This window comes from Protopterus annectens, chromosome 7.part1 (genome assembly GCF_019279795.1).
Source record: "Protopterus annectens isolate FY-2018-M chromosome 7.part1, PAN1.0, whole genome shotgun sequence".
Lineage (NCBI taxonomy): Eukaryota > Metazoa > Chordata > Ceratodontiformes > Protopteridae > Protopterus > Protopterus annectens.
In genome coordinates, this window is record NC_056740.1 from 374,561,308 (window position 1) to 374,583,527 (window position 22,220).

General features: G+C 43.4%; 1 protein-coding gene across 2 annotated transcripts in view; it reads left to right on the forward strand.

Moving 5' to 3' along the window:
- The window catches only part of RPAP3 (RNA polymerase II associated protein 3), a 1,123,208-nt gene that overhangs the window by 175,259 nt on the left and 925,729 nt on the right, over window positions 1-22,220 (forward strand). For both annotated transcript variants that reach the window (XM_044078821.1, XM_044078820.1), the window contains exons 4-5: window positions 3,716-3,838; window positions 3,941-4,068. In XM_044078821.1, the coding sequence (XP_043934756.1) occupies window positions 3,716-3,838; window positions 3,941-4,068 (251 nt within the window). The remainder of the gene's footprint in view (window positions 1-3,715; window positions 3,839-3,940; window positions 4,069-22,220) is intronic.

The following is a 22,220-nucleotide window of genomic DNA, read 5'->3' on the forward strand; positions in this document are numbered from 1 at the left end:
TTAAGTTTGGATTCTGTTTAAAGATGACAGACCAGATAGTTGTCCTCTTTCTTCATTTAAGGAGGGTTTAGTCATGGCTAGGCAAACATCTTCCAAGTAGCATGATTTTTGCATTGATGTTATGTTTTTAATCATCTGTGACTAATGCTGTAAACAGACACTCTCTGTGGTGTATTTGCTTCTATGCATGCTTTTAAGAACATCGCCATGAAATGCATCACATTGGCCACTTGGTCTTCAGTTTACACCTTCATCAAGTATTGTTTCTTGGTCCTTGATTCCAAGAATTGGGCCTGTTTTGGAACCCTGTTGCTACAGGGCTTGACCTCATGAGCCCTTGTCTTAAGAACTGTACAGATCTAGAGGTACTGTAAGAGGAAATTTCAATATTTATCCATTACTGAGGGCCTACTTATAGTGTGGTGGTGGTGCTGCGGTAGCATTGTTGCCTCACAGTAAGACGTTGTCCTGTTCGATTCTCAGCTAGAACGTCTTCTGTGTGAAGACATGCGTGAATGGGGCATACCTTTGTTGAAGGTTGTGCGTCAGGGCCGGCAACTCGGCATGTAAAAATCTACTGCCAATCATTAGCGGACCGGAGTTCCGCTGTGGTGACCCCTAACCGGGAAAAGCTGAAAGACACAACAACAACAACAGAGGGCCTACTTGTATATTGATTAATAATATGAGTGTATCTGTTTTCCCCAAGCTTTCACTTCAGATGAGTCCCTTGTTACTTTCCATGGGATTAAGATCATTCTGAAAGTCAGTTCTAGATTTATTCAAAAGTTTCCCTTGTAAATCTTAGCAAGCTAACTACTCATTTACTTGTCCTTTATCCAAAGATTAGAAATTAAGATAAAGGACTCTTTAGATGGCTATAAACAAAGTAAATGTTTTTGAGGAACCAGAGCTATTAAATAAATATACTTAACTGTTTTACTTGTCAAAGGCAGAAGAGTATGAAGGATAGTCAAAGGATAACCGTCTGGATAAAAACGTGTTTGCACAGTTTGATTTTACTTGTGGTACTTAAGGCTGATTTTAATAGGCCAATTACACCCTCAGCATCTTGTCATACATTATCTATTTTGATGGTATTTGCATGGCTGTGCTTGGTCTGATGTGCACCTTCATACTTATTTCAAGTTGGATTTGATTCCTCAAGGAAGGGCTTCCATTGGTAGAAATATACTTCAAGGATTGCCATAGATTTCAGCTTTACCTTCCTTTTCTTCCTTTATTTTTTCCTCATTGTGTACCATCAGGGCTGTTCTTAGACCATGTTCTCTTGTTTTTTTGTCTATTGCAAAGGCCCCAACCCAATGTGCAGTAGACATATTTCCTGATGAACTAACCATAATGTTTGCTTTTCAAAGTTGTGCTTTGCAGAGCATCTGTAGCTTTTTCTCTGCATTTCCCTTTTGTACTTTCCTTGGATTTTGTCCTGGAATGGAGAATCTATGATTCCATCATCATTTGACCTATCCTTTTATGACAAAGAAGGGATTGGAGCAGCAGCCAGACAAGGATGAATGGGACAACAAAAAACTAGTATTTCAGATAGTGAATGCTTATCCTCAGTGAGCAGTGCAAGTTGACATATCTGAAATATGATGCTATAGTTCGATGTATGCAGATGAGAGCAGTTCTGTTTGAATCTTCTGCAAGTGACACCCTCATTAGAGTGCATTTCCTCTTGTTTATATGCAGGTTCCACAGTTCAGTGCAGTTCTTCTTTTGTTATTGAAAGTAGGTATTTTAACTAATTGCCTTTTTTCAGGTGTAGCATTTAACTGACTGATCATTGGCCTGTGCCCAGGGTTGCCAGATTTCCAACCAGCCAGGTAGGGACAAAAAAAAAAAAGGTCTTTCACGGCAAGTGAAGACCAAAAAAAAAAACAGAGTTCCACATTAAAGAACAGTAGCTCTGCACTAAGCATGGAGCTTCTCATGTTTAATGCATTGCAGTTCTGCATTCAACACAAGTAGCTCCGTGTTTAGCGATTTTTGATTGGCCCGTATACCATCATATGGGCCAATCAAAAATCGCTAAACACGGAGCTTCTCGTGTTTAATGCGGAACATTGCAGTTCCGCATTCAACAGAAGTAGCTCCGTGTTTAGCGATTTTTGATTAGCCCGTATACCGGCATACGGGCCAATTAAAAATCGTTAAACACGGAGCTACTTCTGTTTAATGCGGCACACAAGAAGCTCCGTGTTTAGTGATTTTTGATTGGCCCATATGCCAGGTATACCGACAATCAAAAAAAAAAAAAACAAAGCGGAGGCTGGCTGGGATTTAAACCGGCAGGGTGGGACTTTGGATCAGGCTGCTGATCTCGGGACAGTCCCGCCCAAATAGGGATGTCTGGCAACCCTGCCTGTGCCACTTGTAAAGGGATAAAACTCTGACTATGGCCCAAGTAACCCAGCTTTGATTAGCAGCTTTGGCATCTGAGATGCTGGTGCGGGAGGTGGGGTGGGCACATTTCAGCACATCTTACAGTTGATCTTCATCAGAGTCCTTAGATGCAAAGGGGGTCTTTGTCTTTAGGGTGGCAGGGAAGTGTCTGAATCACTGTGAAAGTGGAATGATAAATCAGCATGCCTATCCCTGGACAGTATAGGTGTGTGAGGGAAGAGGAGAAACTTGTGGCATATCAAAAATCCTTCTTTAGCAGCACGGGGGTGCCTGAATCCTCCTCACCAGCCATGAGCAGGTCAAAGAAGGTCTGGATTGGTACATTAGGTTTTGTAGACCTGTTGAATAAGGAGGAACTCTCAGTACAAGTCAGCTCGAGGATAGGCCTGAAAAACTTGAAAAAAAGACTGTTTATTTTATTTATTATTTTATTTACATTTGTTTACATTCCCACTGGACGCAGGTCCTTTTTCAGTGGATGCCCAGGGAGAAAAGCTCCACATCATGTACATGATAAAAAGAGATACAAAGTTGCAGCAGTAGTAAACAACATTACAGGTTGCTGGCTTTAATACAATAACAAGATATTGATTATCAACAGTACATACAGTATATGTTGCAAGTTAAGATAGTTTCTTGTCGTTTGTAATAGTAGCAAAGTTGTCAGGCAAGATTTTAAAGTATGTAAAGACAGCTAACTAATTCTGACTGTGGTTAGTAGTGGTGGTAGTATAGTTGGGTTAAGAGTCTAGGTGGGGGAGGGGGCAAGGGGGGGGTATAGTTTGGATTACAACAAGGACAAAGCCAGTGCAAATTTAAGTGGAATTTGAGCGCAGTCTTGAAAAGGCTGCTGGAAGGTAGATTAGTTATAGAGAGTGGAAGATTGTTCCAAAGTTTAGATATGGTACATGAAAATATGGCTTCTCCTGCTGTGTTTTTGAGTTTGATAACAGTGAGTTGATTTTTGTTCATGCATATCATGACTGTTCATGCATATCATTTTGTATATTTTAATTGTTATTTTCAGTTTTCCTGCACATTGTCAAGATAGTATATCTTGTAGCACTGGTTGACTGTCAGTATTAAACAGAAAAAAAATAAAATTGTTTAGGTTCAGAATAGTTATTTCAGACATGTCATCTGTAGTTAAAAAAACAGCATGTCAGCCTTGAAAGTATATATTTAAGCAGTGATAACATTGCTGTTTAGTTTTTGGTAGAAATTTGGGTGTTTGCTTAAATTATGGCAGTTTTAATAATGGGGTGTGCATGCATTTCTTTTATTTCAGGACAAAGTGCTTGATGAACTTGACAAAGAAGATAGCACCCATGAATCAGTCTCTGATGACTCCATTTCTGAGGATGATGGGATTCGGGTAGATTCAGAAAAGGCCCTTGCTGAAAAAGAAAAGGTTTCTTTGTGCACAACTGTTTGATGCATGGGATAGACTGCAGACCAACAAACGTATTTTATGTACTTATTATTTTTCCATTCCTTTTTTTATATACTTCAGGGTAATATATACTTTAAAAAAGGGAAGTACGATGAAGCCGTAGAATGTTACACCAGGGGAATGACAGCTGATCCATTCAATCCAGTGTTGCCAACAAACAGAGCAACTGTATTCTATAAAATGAAAAAGTAAGTAACCCGATAATAGTTATTTATGCTACTAAGCTTTTGTTGATGACAGCGAAGTACTTTAACAGTTTCTGTACTTGCAGACTGAATATGTTTTATGTGATCCATGAAAGACAAAATGAAAAACTAACTGATCTTTTTTCTTTTTTGTGAGATGATTTTATTAGTATTGCTATGTGTTTGTTAGAAGGATTATTGTAGTAGTATAATTTATAAGGAAATGACCACAAACAGATGGTCTGCCTATCCAAATAGATCCAGAGCTTTGGATATCTCCAGCAGACCTGGCCTCCTCCCATGCCAAAGGCTTTGGTAGAGTTATGAATAGAAAAGAGAAAACATCCCATGCCATCTTTAGCTCTTTTTTTTTGCCACTGCAAGGTGATTGATGGAAGATGTTCATCGTGCTATACTGCTGCAGTCATCACACTTGGGTTATCCTGTCGTCAGGCAGTCCCGCAGTCAGCCGAATCCCAAAGTCTTGGTCCGGTTTCGGTTGTCGTCGCCTCTTCCCTGACGTCAGTGCGACAGGGGTATAAAAGAGACAGCCGACGCCATTTTCTTCAGTCTTTTTTGCCGCATGGTGCCCGAAGCAGAAGCAGTTCGCAAGTGCCGGTCGGCCAGCTCCTGAAATTTTCGAATCAAGTTTCAGCCTAAAGTCTTCTCTAAAGCTAAGTACCCCGTTGGGGAAACTTTTCTTGTCTCAGACCGATGTCAGACAAAGTTAATAATTGTATTTCTTGTAGGAAGCAAATACCTCATAAGGATTTTCATTTTTATTGTATTCCTTGCCTAGGCCCAGACCACGACGTCTCTGGTTGTCGGTTCTGTGCTAGGTTCAACAAACGTACAATAAAGCGTCGGGCAGAATTCGCCCAGCATTATTTTGGCAGAATATTTAACTATAGCATGCCGTCGGAGCAACCGACATCAGCAGTGATTAAAAACCGCAAAGATAAGGACTGGCAGCCAAGACCAAGACCAGAGACCGAGACCTCAGCAAGGCCTGACGCCGGTTCTCCGGTTTTCAGCGAGGCGCCTTCGCAGCCCCTGACTACCGCTGATTCAGAATTTCTGACGGCATCCCAAACCGAAATCGTTGGGCCTCAGGATCCGGTTCCACCTCACTCCTCGGACGCCAGCCCCAACGGGGATCCGGAAACTTTGAATAGACCTTCGGTCTCAGAGGGTGTTTTCAAACCGACCACTGCCTCTGCCAAGCCTTATGCTAAGCTCAAAGCCCCCTTGAAAGTTAGAAAACCGGGGCCACTCACCCCCCTCCACAGGCCCCTATGCCTAAAAAACAGATGCTTAAGATGGCCGAGGATTTAATTACCCTTATCAGGGGATCCCAACCCCCACCTGACAAAAGGCCTAGACTGGAGGAAGACTATCCTTCCTCTGACCAAGCATCCATTTCCTCAGGCAACTCTGACCAGGATTACTCCTTCCCTCCTTATGAAGACTCAGATGCTGAAGAGTCCATTCCTTCTGTCTCCCCCCCGAAGACTACTCTTTTGGGGAAACTTTACACGCCATGAGGGAACACTTCCACTGGGAAGGCCAAGATTACTCTGATTCCAAGAAAAGACTCCGTGAGTTTCTTCTTCTTCCACAGCATAGACCCCTGGCAATTCCTCCAGTTTTAGACATTTTGGATGATGTTTTCTCTGAATCCAGTTTAAACCCAGATTCCTTACCTCCAGCTAAACCAGACAGATACTACCGAGTTCCTGATACTCATAAGTTTCTATACAAAAGCCCTAATGCAGACCCCGAGACCATTTGCCAGGGTCCCAAAGGGGTTAAGGCCTCTACCGCTAAGAATCCACTCCCTTCTGAAAGAGATTCCAGAGCATTAGAAAGATGGGGGGAAAGAAAGTGTATACTTCTGCCACTTTGGCCATGAGGGCATTAAACTGCCAATTCCACATGCTAAAATACCAACCGTATTTGATTACACAGTTAAAGCAGAAGCTGATCCCTCAGACGGATCAACTAGATTTCAAAGAGATGCAGGATTTGCTGCATGCAGCAGAACAAGTGGGAAAACATACCTTACAGTGTGGTTTTGATTCACTGGAAGCCTCATGTAGAGCAGCTGTCACAGGGTCTGTCATATGTAGGCATGCTTGGCTTAAAGAGCAAGCCTTACCAGAACATGTCAAAGCAAAGTTATTGGATGCCCCATTGCAGAAAGATGTGTTATTTGGTGTCAAAGCAGAGGAAGTTTTGAAGAAAATGGAAGAAAAGGCAAAATCTATGCAAACAGTTAAAGATTTTTTACAGTACAACCTCCTCGTTTCAGCAGAAACTGGCCATCAAAAAACTGGTCCTTTCCTGCATCAGACAGACCCCAAAGAGGTAGGTACAGGCGCCCAAGGGGCAGAGGCCAGCCACAAGGTTCTTTCAGTCCTAGACAATGGCATACAGCATCTCAAAGAGGTGGAGACTAAAGATCTCAACCTTTCAGGAAACAAACACAATGACTTCCCTCTTCGCCTGCCAAGAAAAATTGCCCTGGCAGCATCTTTGGGAGGGGAAACTGGCTCTATTTCCATAAAATTGGCGCATCATAACAAAAGACAAATGGATTCTGGACATTATTACCCAAGGCTACAGATTTCATTTCCACAATTTACCTTGGATTAGAGGCATGCCAAATCTGCCTCCAAACCAATGGGCAGAGGCTCAAACGCAAATTTCAGCTCTCATGGATATGAAAGCAATTCAAAAGGTACCTACAAAAGAGCAAGGTCAAGGTTTTTACTCAAGACTGTTTCTAGTCCCAAGAAAGGACAAAGCCTGGGGGCCCATCTTAGACCTCTCAATTCTGAACACATACCTGGAGGTACCCAAATTCAAAATGCTCACTCTACAGCAGCTCCTTCCCATGCTGGGCAAGGAGTCTTGGCTGGTAACGTTGGACCTCAGAGGCATACCTGCATGTCCCTATCAGACAAGATTGCAGAAGATACCTCAGATTTTGGCAGGTACAACGCATTATCAATTCTCTGCACTGCCCTTTGGCTTATCTACTGCGCCCAGAGTATTTACGAAATGCCTGGCATCAGTAATTGCATATTGCAGACAACGAGGAATACAAATTTACCCATATCTGGACGACTGCCTGATCCAAGCGGACGCAAGGACATTCTATTACAGCATCTGGCTTTTGTAACACAGCTGCTCAGTTGCCTAGGGTACACAGTAAACAAAAAGAAGTCAAAATTAATACCCTCGCAACAAATAATATTCCTGGGTGCCAGCTTAAATACAACGGCCCAGATGGCTTACCTCACACCAGACAAACAAAAGCAATTGACTCTCTACTTCAAAAAGATAGCAACTTTTACCCAGCTCACTGCAAGGAAAATCCTGCAGGCATTGGGGTTCATGGCATCATGCATTCAACTAATCCCATATGCAAAGCTGCATATGAGAAAATTACAATGGTACCTGAAAAGTGTATGGTCTCAACACAGGCACAGCCTCGAAACAAATATACCTATTATTCCCTGCCTTCCTATGGTGGGCTCAAGCATGTCAAACAAACAAGGGTCTTCCTTTCGTCTTACCTCCAGCAAACCAAACCATAACAACAGATTCTTCAGACTACGCCTGGGGAGCACACATGGCAGGACAGTGCATACAGGGCAAATGGTCTGCAAAACAAATGCATCTTCACATCAACCAAAAGGAGATGCTAGCTGTGCAAAATGCCCTGACAGCCTTCAAGGACCTCTTGCATCCAGGACAACTTCTAATAAGGACAGACAACACCACAGTTATGTGGTACATAAACAAACAGGGAGGAACACACTCCTCCCCTTTATGCAGACAGGCTATGACCTTATGAAACACAGCTTTGACCTACCAAGTACAACTATAAGCACAATTCCTGCCAGGAAAGGAAAACATATTGGCAGACGAATTAAGCAGAAACATGGCAGACCCCCACGAGTGGAGACTACACCCACAAATATTTTCAATGATAACTCAAAGATGGGGATGTCCAGACATAGATCTATTTGCATCCCCCAACAATTGCCAATTACAAAAATTCTGCACCAGGACTTATCAATCCCTAGGCTGTAAAGTGGGCGCTCTATCATTCAGTTGGACAACACTGACAGTCTATGCCTTCCCTCCACTACCTCTATTGACCAAGGTATTACTGAAGGTCAGATCAGAGAGACCACAAATGATCCTCATTGCTCCAGACTGGCCACGCCAGCACTGGTACCCATTACTAAGGAACTTGACTCACAGCTCTCCATGGATCTTGCCGCAGTTCCCACTACTGTTGACTCAGAAAAACTATCAAACCCGTCACAGCCAGCTTAGAACTTTAAATTTAGCTGCATGGAGAATTCCTTAAATTATCAATCAACACTTCTCTCAAAGGACGTCCTGAATGTAATTATGGAGGCCAGGAGGCCCAGCACCAGGAAGACTTACTCAGACAAATGGAAAAGATTTTGTGCATGGCACCAGGCTAAAGGTCAAAATCCTTGGATTCCAAACATTCCTCACATACCGCAATACCTAACTGAGATGCTACACAAAGGCCTTTCCTTCTCCTCCATTAAGATTCATGCTTCAGCCATTTCAGCTCAATGTAATACGGATCCCCCAATTTTCTCACACCCTTTACTTAGACAGTTTCTCAGAGGGGCTAAGAATATAAGACCCCCCCAGAAAACCACCAACACCAACTTGGGACCTGAACTTCATTTTAGAAAAGTTAACACCACCTCATTTCGAACCAGCATTCTCAGCAGAACTACAATACTTGTCTTGGAAAACAGCCTTGTTACTGGCTATTACCTCAGCACGCGGGGTCTCAGAACTACAAGCACTTATGGCAGTGGAACCTTTCATCATTTTCCATCAGGACAGAGTCTCTTCTGAACTAACCCTACCTTCATGCCCAAGGTAGTATCCAGTGTGGCTTTGAATCAGACCATTCATTTACCCACCTTTTATCCTAACCCACAGAATAAAGGAGAAAGGCTCCTTCACTCTTTGGACATTCACAGACAGCTACGTTTCTATTTAGATAAGACAAAGATCTTCAGAAAAAACTGACCAACTCTCTTTGTATCATATGCTGCAGGTTCACAAGGAAAGGCTATTTCAAAACAGACCATCTCCAAATGGATAGCACACTGTATCCGTTTTTGCTACTCGCACCATGGGAAGGCAGTGCCTGTCAATATTCGATCCCATTCTACCAGGGCTACTGCAACCTCAGCAGCCTTTCTCAGAGGGGTTTCAACCAAAGACATTTTGGAGGCAGCTACTTGGAGTTCAGTGCACACCTTTACCAAGCACTACAACCTTCCATTATACTCAAAAACCAGGGCTGGTTTTGCCACTGCAGTTCTGCAGGGCATCCTAGCATCACCTAACCCAGTTTAGTACCAGCCACCCTTCCATAGCTTTGGGATTCTACCCAAGTGTGCTGACTGCAGCAGTATAGCACGATGAACATAGTACAGTTTTGTACCTACTATAAATGTAGATGTTTGAGTGGTTATACTGCTGCAGTCCAGGTTACCCTCCCTCCTTCCCCTCTACATATCAGGGTGTTAGTTACAACTCCATGTACTTCAATCTATTAGATGCATGTCTATATGGTGTATTTGCTAACATCTAGTACTATTGCTTATCTACTAAGGTATTGTTGCATAGCTATTGTATTGCCTTCCAACTTAGGGGCACCTGACATCTGGGGCAAGAAAAACTGAAGAAAATGGCGTCGGCTGTCTCTTTTATACCCCTGTCGCACTGACGTCAGGGAAGAGGCGACGACAACCGATGCCGGACCGAGATTTTGGGATTCTGCCGACTGCGGGACCGCCTGACGACAGGATAACCCAAGTGTGATGACTGCAGCAGTATAACCACTCTAACATCTACATTTATGGTAGGTACAAAAACTGTACTTTTTGTCTTTCAGTCTTATCAAGGTGACTTCCAGTCTGGTAAGTACACAGTCTGGAAGTTTTTCATCTCATTTGATTATTAGTTTACTGCTGCATTATGTTGTTAAAGGTCAAGCCAGTTAACCTTTTCAGAGTTTCACAGCAATGACTTCATGAAAGCATACTTGTTGATATTTTCTGGGAAGTTACCAGCCTTGGTAAACTTTCCTCACAAATTGTGGATAAGCCAAAATCCATCAGAAATTATGTCTATATCCTGGCACTATGGATCCTGTAACTCAAAAGAATCATTTCCTTAGTTACATGCATCTGATCCCTATAACATTTTTCATTTATTAATTCTTGTGTTGGCTTAGTAGTTAGAATACTTTCCACTGCTTTATGAATATTAAAATCTATATGGTTGCTTTTTTCTCTTTAATAGTCTGCATCCAAAATCCTAATCTCTCCTTTTTATTTCTCAAACTTCCCCCTATTTCATTATCATCCCTTTCTACTTTATTTTATAATGTTCTATTTGTACATTATTGTCCCATTATAGAGTACAACGCCCCGTTTGGTATGTACCTCACAAGACCTCTGCAACAGCTGGAAAGGCCGCAGAAATAACTCATTAAAAGGATCACAGGCCTAAAGTAGATGCCCTATGCTGACCGTCTAAAAAAAACTCCGGCTATACTCTATGGCATATCGTCTGCTAAGAGGCGATCTCTGCTTAACATACAAGGCCATGTCAAACTCTGAGCTGTTGGACATGCTGCACTTAAAGAAATCCCAATCCCACAGAGCCACACACTCAAGGGATCTAAACCTTGTCATCACAATGAACAAAACATGCTGGAGGGATAGGTTCCTGACCCAGAAACTCCCCATACTCTGGAATAGACTGCCCATACATGTCAAACAGATCGCCTCCTTGGCCCTCTTCAAAAGCAACCTTGACAATTGGATGAGAGATAGGAAATTCACTCCGGTGATCACGTCAGTCGCTTTGCTAGACAGGGAAGTAAATATTGTGGGAAGAAATATCCAGGGAATTGTTATGGCTAGGCTTGTATAGGCCCTAGGGCCGATAGCCTAGTACCAACCTATGAACCTGTAATATGTATATGAGCCATAATTGTACATATTTAATTATCTTTTCTATTGTGAGGCTCAGCTTATCCTACGTGACTGTTGCCTGCCTTCACTTCCAAATAAATTTATTCAACTCTTTATTAGTTATCATCCACAACTTCTCCTCTGGTTGATAAAAATATATCTGACCTATATACAAAACTAAAGGGACTAAGATCAGAAATTCCTAATCCACAGAGGACCCCTTTTTCCATACCTATAGTGTCAGCTGAGAGCTCAAAAAACAGAACCCTTAGCAATTCAAACAGACCGGTTACTTTGTAGTGGAGTACGAAAAATTAAATTACATATTGGAGAATATTGGCATTTTTGAAACAACTTAAATATGTGCATTAAAAAAATGATTGTGGGGTCATTACATTAGACATCAAACATTAACAACAGAGCTTGCCATCAAACATATGGTGAAGTAATGGGGGTTGCGGTGGCTCCCACTTTTTTCAGCTTAGCATAGGTAGTTTCTTATACATTAAAAATTAACAGTGATTGAATATCAGATATTTGTTTTTCATGACAAAGGTAAGAAAACAAAATGAGTAACTGTATTACATACTTGGATAATAATGTGACCTTGTGCTGTGTTACCAGCTGTACAAGGAGAAGTAAGACAGTGCATGTGTGGCATATGCTAGCATGGTTGGCTGGAAATAGTCTTGTGTCATTTGACTGTCACATTGATTTGTATAGCTGCATGTTTTAAAATGTATTTGTAAAAGCTATTTGTTTAAAATGCTGCAACAGAATTTAACAGTTCTGAAGGTGAATTGTGCCAGAGTCAGGTGACTAGATGTGAAGTCATTCTATAACCAGCTGAAGGATGAAATTCTGGCAGCAGCAGTTTTTTTTTCTTTCTTTGGAATCTGATATATAAAAGATCTATGTCGGTTATCACTGTTCAGTTCAGTAGTTGTTAGTTGTACAGTTCAGTGTTTGGAGTATCTCATCTTGCTTGTGGAAGTGAGTATCTCAGCAGTACATGTTGGCTTGCAGTACTAAGTGAGGTAAATGGGGACAGTTTTGCTTTAGTTTAGTTAAGAAAAGTACCATGAGATTAGTTTAGTATTATTTCTTTTTCTGCATATATGATTCTGTCCAACCGTGTTATTTTATATTTCCTGTGACTAAAAGCTCTAATATTATTGTAACTAAATGATAAGTATTTTCCTGTTTTCTATTTTTATTATCCATTATTAAATATTTTTATATTTTTTCATTGTGGCTGGATTTTAGTTAATACTTTTAATATCTTGAGAGTATCTGTGCCTATTTCAGTGTCACTGTGGCCACTCTGAAAAGCTTTACTGCTTCGGTCACACTCTACCATTCATATCGGTCTTAATTTGACACCTTATAATTGGTTACCCCTTGTAAGAACCTTAGAGTATTTGGCTGGTGGCAGCTACCTTGTACTCTGGAGAGAGGGGCACAGCTGGTGAATCTGTGTCCACCTTTCCCATGTGTGTGTGTGTGTGTGTGTGTGTGTGTGTGTGTGTGTGTGTGTGTGTGTGTGTGTGCGCATATGTGTGTGTGTCAGATACTTGGAACTGAGACACAGTGCTCCAAGGTGGGTCTTGTTTGGGAGTCAGAGTCGAGTCCCAGTGGAACTTGCCCCCTGTGTGCTCTTGGGGGAAATTGTATTTGATGCATGAAATACTGTGTAAATCCATTCCTGTTTTTAGTGACAGTCTCTCCCTGGTGTCAGTAGTGAGGATTGGGGCTCTTTCATTACTGTCCTGAGGTAAAGAAGGGCCATCACTTACTAGTGTCAAAGTGGTGGGATATTAATTGAACTTCAGTAGCTTGTAAGCCGCTGTCGCTGAAGGTGTGTGCACTTTCAACAGTGGCAAGGTAAATATTCACAGTTTGTTTCACAACAGTTTTATTTATTTTTGTGTATTAGTTTATTCAGGGAAAGCAGGCAAAGATGTCAGCAGAAGATTATAGCAAGCTGACAAAGAACCAGTTGGCCAAGGTGTGCAAATTCAAAGGACTGGTGCATGCCCACCTGACTAAAGAGGATATGATTTCATCTTTAATCTCAGCTGCAATGCAGACCAGTGGCTAGGAGAACAACTAGTCTGGTTTTGGGGATGTGCATTTTTTAGAAAAAGGACAGTTCACCTTTTCCTGCAAGGACTTAAAAATTCATCTGGAGTTAGAGACTTGAACTGGAGGCTGAAGAAAAGGAGAAGCAGCATCAGCATGAACTGGAGGCCAAACTTTTGGAGGCTGAATAAAAGAAGAAGCAGTTTCGTCATGAGAGTGAGATACTGACTCTTCGTCAGAGTCATGGAGGTAATGGGGAAGGAAATAACTGGACCCCAGAAGTAATAAAGTCAGTAAATTAATTCCACAATTTACAGAGAGGGATGACTTTGATAGTTTTATTCATGTATTTGAAAGAGTATGTAAACAGTATAATGTTGATCAAGAGCTCTGGGTACGGTTCCTGACCCCCTTACTCCATGGTAAAGCTGTAACTGCAGTTTCTAAATTGTCTGATACTGGGGGTGGTGATGTGGTTATTTCAAGGAGGGAGCTGACTTGTAGCAGTGAGCCTGAAAGTGAACCACAGCTGCTAGTAGGTGCTGATGTTCTCTTGGACAGGGTGACTGCAAAGACAGAGGTGAGTGGTAGTACCCAGGTTGTCAGTGAGGCACCGCTGTCGGAAGATACTAGGTTTCCTGGGGATGGGGCGCTAGGAGTTACAAAGATAAGAGTTGAGATGGGCTCAGTTTTCGGATCCTACTTTGAGGCTTGAGGGAGGTAGCTAAAGAGGCACACCTGATGCTCAAGGAAAAGAGGAGTCTGTATACTGGAACAAAGGGTTACTGTACAGAGAGTGGACCCCTGAGAGAGGGCTAGAGGATGAGGTAATACAGCAGTTGGTAGTGCCCAAAGCCTACTGTCTGGCACGTCTGCCCATAGCCCATGACATTCCTTTTGCAGGTCATATAAAGCATGACAAGAGCCGTATTATATTGGTCTGGGATTGCAAGGGATGTAACAGGGTATTGCATGACATGTGAGTAATGCCAAAAGGTAGGCAAGGCAGGAGACGAGGCCAAAGCTTCATTGATGCCTTTGCCTGTGATCATGGAGCCATTTCAGAGGGTAGCTATGGATATTGTAGGGCCTCTGAGTACCCCAAGTACCACGGGGAAGAAGTATATCTTGATGGTAGAAGATAACCTGAGGTGGTGGCTCTGTCCTCCATCGAGGCAGAGAATATGGTAAGTACTTTGTCAGAGATTTTCAGCAGGGTAGTTTTCCCAAGAATAATACTAACCGACAGAGGTGCCAATTTTATGTCAGACCTGCTGCCTTGTCTGTGGAAGCGTTGTGGGGTGAAGCACCTAAAGACCACCCCTACCATCCCCAGACTAATGGTCTTGTGGAAAGGTTAAACTCTACATTAAAGACCATGCTACAGGCATTTGCAGACCAGTTTCAAAGAGTGGGACAAATATTTGCTCCGTCTACTGTTTGCATACAGAGAGGTACCCCAGGAATCCATAGGATCCGATGCTGTGTCTTTATTGATCATGGATGGGTCTTGGAGCTGTCCTCTGATCCAAGCCGGCAGAGTGAGTGACAGCTCCCAGGAACCCTTGCTACCCATAATCCTCAGATCTCATTTGCCATGAATAGTGAGTAGAAGCATCTTCTGAAGCTCGAGCTCAGCTTTCAGATAAGTAATTTAAAATTGTTTTTTTTTTTTTCACTTCCCTCTTCTTTCTGTCTGGTAGTTAGTTTTTAAGTTCGTTTCCCTCCCCTCCATTAGTCCGTTGGTCTCGTCCCTTAGGGTTTTCCTTACTTTCCCCTTTCTTGGGTTAGGGATTGTGCGCGCATATGTGTGTGTGTGCGCGCATATGTGTGTGTGTGCGCGCATATGTGTGTGTGTGCGCGCATATGTGTGTGTGTGCGCGCATATGTGTGTGTGTGTGCGCATATGTGTGTGTGTGTGCGCATATGTGTGTGTGCGTGTGTGTGTGTATGTGTGTGCGCATATGTGTGTGCGCGTATGTGTGTGCGCGTATGTGTGTGCGCGCGTGTGTGTGTATGTGTGTGTGTATATGTGTGTGCGCATATGTGTGTGCGCGTATGTGTGTGTGCGTATGTGTGTGTGCGCATATGTATGTGCGCATATGTATGTGCGTGCATATGTGTGTGCGTGCATATGTGTGCGCGCATATGTGTGTGCGCGCATATGTGTGTGCGCGCATATGTGTGTGCGCGCATATGTGTGTGTGCGCATATGTGTGTGTGCGCATATGTGTGCATGTGTGTGTGCGCATATGTGTGTGTCTGTGCGCATATGTGTGCGTCTGTGCGCATGTGTATGTGCTGGGGGTTGTTTTTTGTTTCAAGGATCTGTATGACAAACCCTCAGGTTTCAGATTCTGCTTCTCATGTGGTCAGACGTTTTCTCCCATCGGTACAAGTAAGGAGTGCGCCTACTGTCTAGGAGAGCCCCATTTAGAGGTTGAATGTGACTTTTGTGCAGGTTTCAACCCTAGGGCTGTCCTAGACTGCAGCAATAAGCTGTTGTTAAAAGGGCTGCCTAAAGGGGTCTCCTGGTCTCTGTTTCCCCCTAAAACCCCTGTCTGAGCCCAAGAGGAAGCCCTCTTCCTCTCAGGACTCACCTGCAAAAAGACCGAGGGTGTGGGATGTAAGTGCCCCAGATCCGAGCCCAGCCTCGGGGACTTCGGCTCCTGGAACTTCGGCTCCCCCGGCCGGATCTGAATCCTCTGAGCCTGGGAGGATCTCCTATCCGATCGGGTCCAAACCCTCCCCCCCCGATCAGACAGGCCCTTCAGATCTTTCTGCGGGGTCCTTAGGGTGCTCGGATCATCCAGGCCATCGGATCTGATGGCTTCTTCGGAGCCCATTGTTATTAGCGATTGTCCAGCCCCCTCCAGAATATCTGATCTGAGGCAGTCCAGTAGGTCCTCTTCTGGGGACTGCAGACATTCTACCAGTTCAGGCCATTCTTCAGTTTCCTCCTGGTCTACCAGGAGTTTGCTTCTGTCTGACATAGACCAGATGATGAGGAGCTTCCTCAAAGCCCAAATAGAACTTGGCTTGTTTCCATCCCCTAGCCACTTGCCTAGGGGCTCTTCACCCACGTCAGATCTCCTCTGCTTCTGTTCAACTCATGTGAGTTCGGCTCCTCAGTGTCGGAGCTTGCCTAAGGAGAATCCATCTGTGTTGGGTACTCTGCTCTGAGAGATCAGCAGGGGCCACCAAGGGGAGGATCCGGTCTGGAGTTTTCGGATCATTCCTTTCCCGTGGGGGCACCCCCCATGGATAGCTCGGGACCAGTATTGTCCAGGGACATTGGTACTATGTCAGGGACCCCCCCCCAGTCGATCTTTACCGGTGGGGATGAGGGTGGGGCTTCTTCCAGTCAGCCTTCTGGCCAATTTCATAGGGAAAAAATTTGCTTGGCCGTTATTGGGAATCTGCCCTTTTCTCCACTATAGAGCGATCTCGGAGTTGTTATATTTAGTGGGAGGGGGGGCGGCGAAGCCCCCTGCTCGATTAAGGTGTGATTTTTTTTTTTTTTTTTTTTTTTTTTTCCTCTGGCCAAGCAAATTTTTCCCCTATGAAAAAGTTTGCAGAAATGGCTATTCAATGTTTACAGGTTTCACTGTTTAGGTGTTGAGCTTTAAGTATTCAAGTTACATAATATAGACCAGTTTGATGGATCTAATTTGTTTGGTCCTTTGGTCAAAGAAACACTGACCCACAGTGAGCAGGAGGGAAAGACCTTGTCCACAGCATGGATCAAGTTTTCTACTCCCCAGCATTCATTCTCCAAGACTCAGAGGGGTAGTAAGAAGTTGTGGTTCTGCAGGGCTCAGGCTTCCTCCCAAGATGCTCCTCAGGAATACTCTTCTTCCTGCTGAAGAAGAGGATTTGATGGCAGATGCCATCCTAGGGACAGAGGAGGTCTGCAAAATCAGGGCTCCTGAGAACCTGAAGTGCTACCCGACTGTCCTTGATGCATGGGATAGACTGCAGACCAACAAATGTATTTTATGTACTTATTATTTTTCCATTCCTTTTTTTATATACTTCAGGGTAATATATACTTTAAAAAAGGGAAGTACGATGAAGCCGTAGAATGTTACACCAGGGGAATGACAGCTGATCCATTCAATCCAGTGTTGCCAACAAACAGAGCAACTGTGTTCTATAAAATGAAAAAGTAAGTAACCCGATAATAGTTATTTATGCTACTAAGCTTTTGTTGATGACAGCGAAGTACTTTAACAGTTTCTGTATTTGCAGACAATGAATATGTGATCCATGAAAGACAAAATGAAAAACTAACTGACCTTTTTTCTTTTTTTTGTGAGATGATTTTATTAGTATTGCTATGTGTTTGTTAGAAGGATTATTGCAGTAGTATAATTTATAAGGAAATAACCACAAACAGATGGTCTGCCTATCCAACTAGATCCAGAGCTTTGGATATGTCCAGCAGACCTGGCCTCCTCCCATGCCAAAGGCATTGGTAAAGTTCTGGATAGAAAAGAGAAAACATCCCGTGCCATCTTTAGCTCTTTTTTTGCCACTGCAAGGTGATTGATGGAAGTTTTGTCTTTCAGTCTTATCAAGGTGACTTCCAGTCTGATAAGTACACAGTCTGGAAGTTTTTCTTATCTCATTTGATTATTAGTTTACTGATGCATTATGTTGTAAAAGGTCAAGCCAGTTAACCTTTTCAGAGTTTCACAGCAATGACTTCATGAAAGCATACTTGTTGATATTTTCTGGGAAGTCACCAGCCTTTGTAAACTTTCCTCACAAATTGTGGACAAGCCAAAAATCCATCAAAAATGATGTCTATATCCTGGCACTACGGATCCTGTAACTCAAAAGAGTCATTTCCTTAGTTACATGTATTTGATCCCTATAACATTTTTCATTTATTAATTCTTGTGTTGGCTTAGTAGTTAGAATACTTTCCGCTGCTTTATGAATATTAAAATCTATATGGTTGCTTTTTTCTCTTTAATAGTCTGCATCCAAAATCCTAATCTCTCCTTTTTGTTTCTCAAACTTCCCCCTGTTTCATTTATCATCCCTTTCTACTTTATTTTATATAGAGTACAACACCCTGTTTGGTATGTACCTCACAAGACCCCTGCAACAGCTGGAAAGGCCGCAGAAATAACTCACTAAAAGGATCACAGGCCTAAAGCAGATGCCCTATGCTGACAGTCTAAAAAAACTCCGGCTATACTCTGTGGCATATCGTCTACTCGGAGGCGATCTCTGCTTAACATACAAGGCCATGTCAAACTCTGAGATGTTGGACATGCTCCACTTAAAGAAATCCCAATCTCTCAGAGCCAAACGCTCAAGGGATCTAAACCTTGTCATCACAATTTACAAAACATGCTGGAGGGATAGGTTCCTGACCCAGAAACTCCCCATACTCTGGAATAGACTGCCCATACATGTCAAACAGATCGCCTCCTTGGCCCTCTTCAAAAGCAACCTTGACAATTGGATGAGAGATAGGAAATTCACTCCGGCGATCACGTCAGTTGCTTTGCTAGACAGGGGGTCCAGGGAAGTAAATATTGTGGGAAGAAATATCCAGGGAATTGAATGGCTAGGCTTGTATAGCCCTAGGGCCGATAGCCTAGTACCAACCTATGAACCTGTAATATGTATATGAGCCGTAATTGTACATATTTAATTATCTTTTCTATTGTGGGGCTCAACTTATCCTACTTGACTGTTGCCTGCCTTCACTTCCAAATAAATGTATTCAACTCTTTATTAGTTATCATCCACAACTTCTCCTCTGGTTGATAAAAATATATCTGACCTATATACAAAACTTAAAGGGACTAAGATAAAAAAAATCCTAATCCACAGAGGACCCCTTTTTCCATACCTATAGTGTCAGCTGAGAGCTCAAAAAACAGAACCCTTAGCAATTCAAACAGACCGGTTACTTTGTAGTGAAGTACGAAAAATTAAATTACATATTGGAGAATCTTGGCATTTTTGAAACAACTTAAATATGTGCATTAAGAAAATGATTGTGAGGTCATTACATTAGACATCAAACATTAACAACAGAGCTTGCCATCAAACATATGGTGAAGTAATGGGGGCTGCGGTGGCTCCCACTTTTTTCAGCTTAGCATAGGTTGTTTCTTATACATTAAAAATTAACAGTGATTGAATATCAGATATTTGTTTTTCATATTCATAGATTAGTACTAAGCTATCTGCCCTTGCGAGCTATTTTAAGCTTAGCCAATTATACCTTGTGAGACTCGAACCCTGCACCTTGTGTTTGTAAGGAATACTCTTCTTCCGGCTGAAGAAGAGGATTTGATGGCAAATGTCATCCCAGGGACAGAGGAGGTCCACAAAATCAGGGCTCCTGAGAACCTGAAGTGCTACCAGACTGTCCTGTCCTGGAGGCAGTTGGGGGCTGTATCTCCTTGCACCCCCTGGCTTGGGCTGCTATTACCTTAGACCAGTGGGTGCTAAACATTGTGTCCAGGGATACTTTATACCCATCAATCACTCCCCCATCCAAAAGTCACTCCCGGACCTTCTTCAAAAAAGAGCCATTCAGGAGGTCCCAGCAGGACAACAAGGATCTGGTACTTACTCTCGTTTCTTTTTAGTGCCCAAAAAACAGGGGACCTGCGTCCCATTCTGGACCTCAGCAAGTTGAATTTATCGGTCAAGAAGTTGATGTTCCGGATGGTCACTATTCAGTTGATTCTTCTGCTTCTCTGCAAGGATGATTGGATGTGCTCAGTAGATCTCAAAGATGCATACTATCACATATAAAAATCAGCAGGCACTCTAGGAGATTCCTGTGCTTCCAGCTGGGGGCAAATCATTATCAGTTCAGAGCCCTGCTCCTCTGTCTCGCCTCAGCCCCCCGGGCTTTCACCAAATGTATGGCAGTGTTAGCAGCCCATCTCCCGCTGTCAGGATTTCAGGTCTTCCCGTACCTGGATGATTGGCTCCTCACGGCTCCCACAAGGCATCTTCTCGCTTTAACCACAGATTACACTCTTGGCCTATTTCAATATCTGGGTATTACTGTCAACCTTCCCAAGTCGCAACTTGTCCCATGCCAAAGGCTGGAATTCACAGGAGTTCAGGTGGACATTGTGTCAGAGACTGCAGTTCTTTCTCCGCACAGGGTAGACGCGATCTGGATCAAGTCCCCGTCCTCCTGGATCGGGACAGTGCTACTGCCCACCTAATATTTCAAGCCCTTGGTTCTATGGTAGTGGCTATTCAGTTGGTTCCCCTTGCCAAGTGCTACATGCGAGTGCTTCAATGGACCCTAGCAGTACAGTGGTCGGCTCATCTTCACCCTATGTCCATGGTTATCTGGATATCTCGAGTCTGCCAGTGTCACTTAGCGTGGTGGCTCCAGACCAAGGATCTTTTGCTAGGGAGATCATTTTGTCTTCCACAACCCCAAGGCACAGTGACCACAGATGTCTCCCTGCTGGGGGTGGGGGTGAGGCATTTTCAAGGTAGGACAAGTGCGATGCACGTGGTCCCCCCTCGGAGACCAAGTTGCACATCAGTGTTCTAGAGATGAGAGCTGTTGTCCCATCATTGCAAGCCTTCCAGGACTATCTCCCTCTTGGGACTGTGGCAATTCAGATAGATAACATGGCTGTAGTCTGATACATCAACAAGCAGGGAAGGACATGATCATAGCCGCTATGCAGAGAAGCCATGAGACTGTAGGAAAGGGTGATGTCCTCCAGGCGCTTTCTTCTTGCAACGCATATCCCCGATGATTCCAGCATGTTGGCAGACAAGCTCAGCAGGTCTCTCCTGAGTCCTCACGAGTGGTCCCTGAACCAGTCAGTGGCAAGCCAGATTTTCGACTGGTGGGGTCTTCTGTGCTGTGATCTATTTGCTTTCCCAATCACAAATGCAGCAAACACTTTGCCCTGATCCCCCCACCAGGTGAGTCACCAAGGGACACTCTGATTCACGATTGGCTGTTGAGACCTTTCTAGGCCTACCCTCCATCGCCCCTCATTCCCAAAGTTTTGCAGAAAGCCCGTCGCCTGAAGGCTCACCTCATCCTCATTGCCCCTTTCTGGCCTCGTCAGACATGGTTCTTTCTCCTCTGGTCTCATCTGAAATATCCACCGTGGATATTAAATCCAGCCCAGAATCTCATCTCTCATCCCTGGGGACTTCCTCACAATCTTCAATCCCTGAGGCTGACAGTTCGGTACCTCCAGTTCCAGTGATTGTCAGTCAGGCCAAGCTGCCTTCTCTGGTTAAGGACATCATTTTGGCATCTCAGAAACCTACTAAAAAGGTTTATTCCAGCAAATGGAAGAGATTCTCTCTCTGGCCTCGTCAGCAGGACATTGATCCTTTTTCTGCTCCTCTCCAGAAATTTTGACCTTCCTTTCCTCCCTGTTTCAGCAAAGAGCAAACTTCTCGACTATTAAGCTTCAATTAGTGGCTATTTCTAACTTTCACCGAAGTGATAGCCCCATGTTTCTTCTAGGCTGTGCAAGCCCTTTCTTAAGGGTGTGCTTTTGCTCAGGCCTCCTTTCAAAGATCCGTCTCCTCCTTGGGATCTCACTTTGGTGCTGCAGTCCCTGACACAACCCCCCTTCAAACCTGCCGCAAAGTGTCATATTAAGTTTCTGTCTTGGAAGATGGAATTTTTGGTGGCTATTACCTCTGCCAAGAGGGTTTCTGAATTACAGGCTCTTTGCATAAAGCCTCCCTTCATGATTTTTCATAAGGATAGTTTCTCTCAGGACCAATCCTTCATTCTTGTTAAAAGTTGCCTCAGAGACTAACCTTAATGAGTCACTTCAGCTTCCTGTCTTTTTTCCCAATTTTTTGAACAAAGGAGAATACAAACTACATTGCCTGGATGTACATAGGCAGCTAGGCTTCTATTTGAATATGACTGAGTTTTCGAAAATCATATCAGCTTTTTGTACCCTTCTCTCAGGCTAGGAAAGGTAGGGCCATTTCCAAAGTGTCAATTTCACACTGAATAGCTTGTTGTATAGT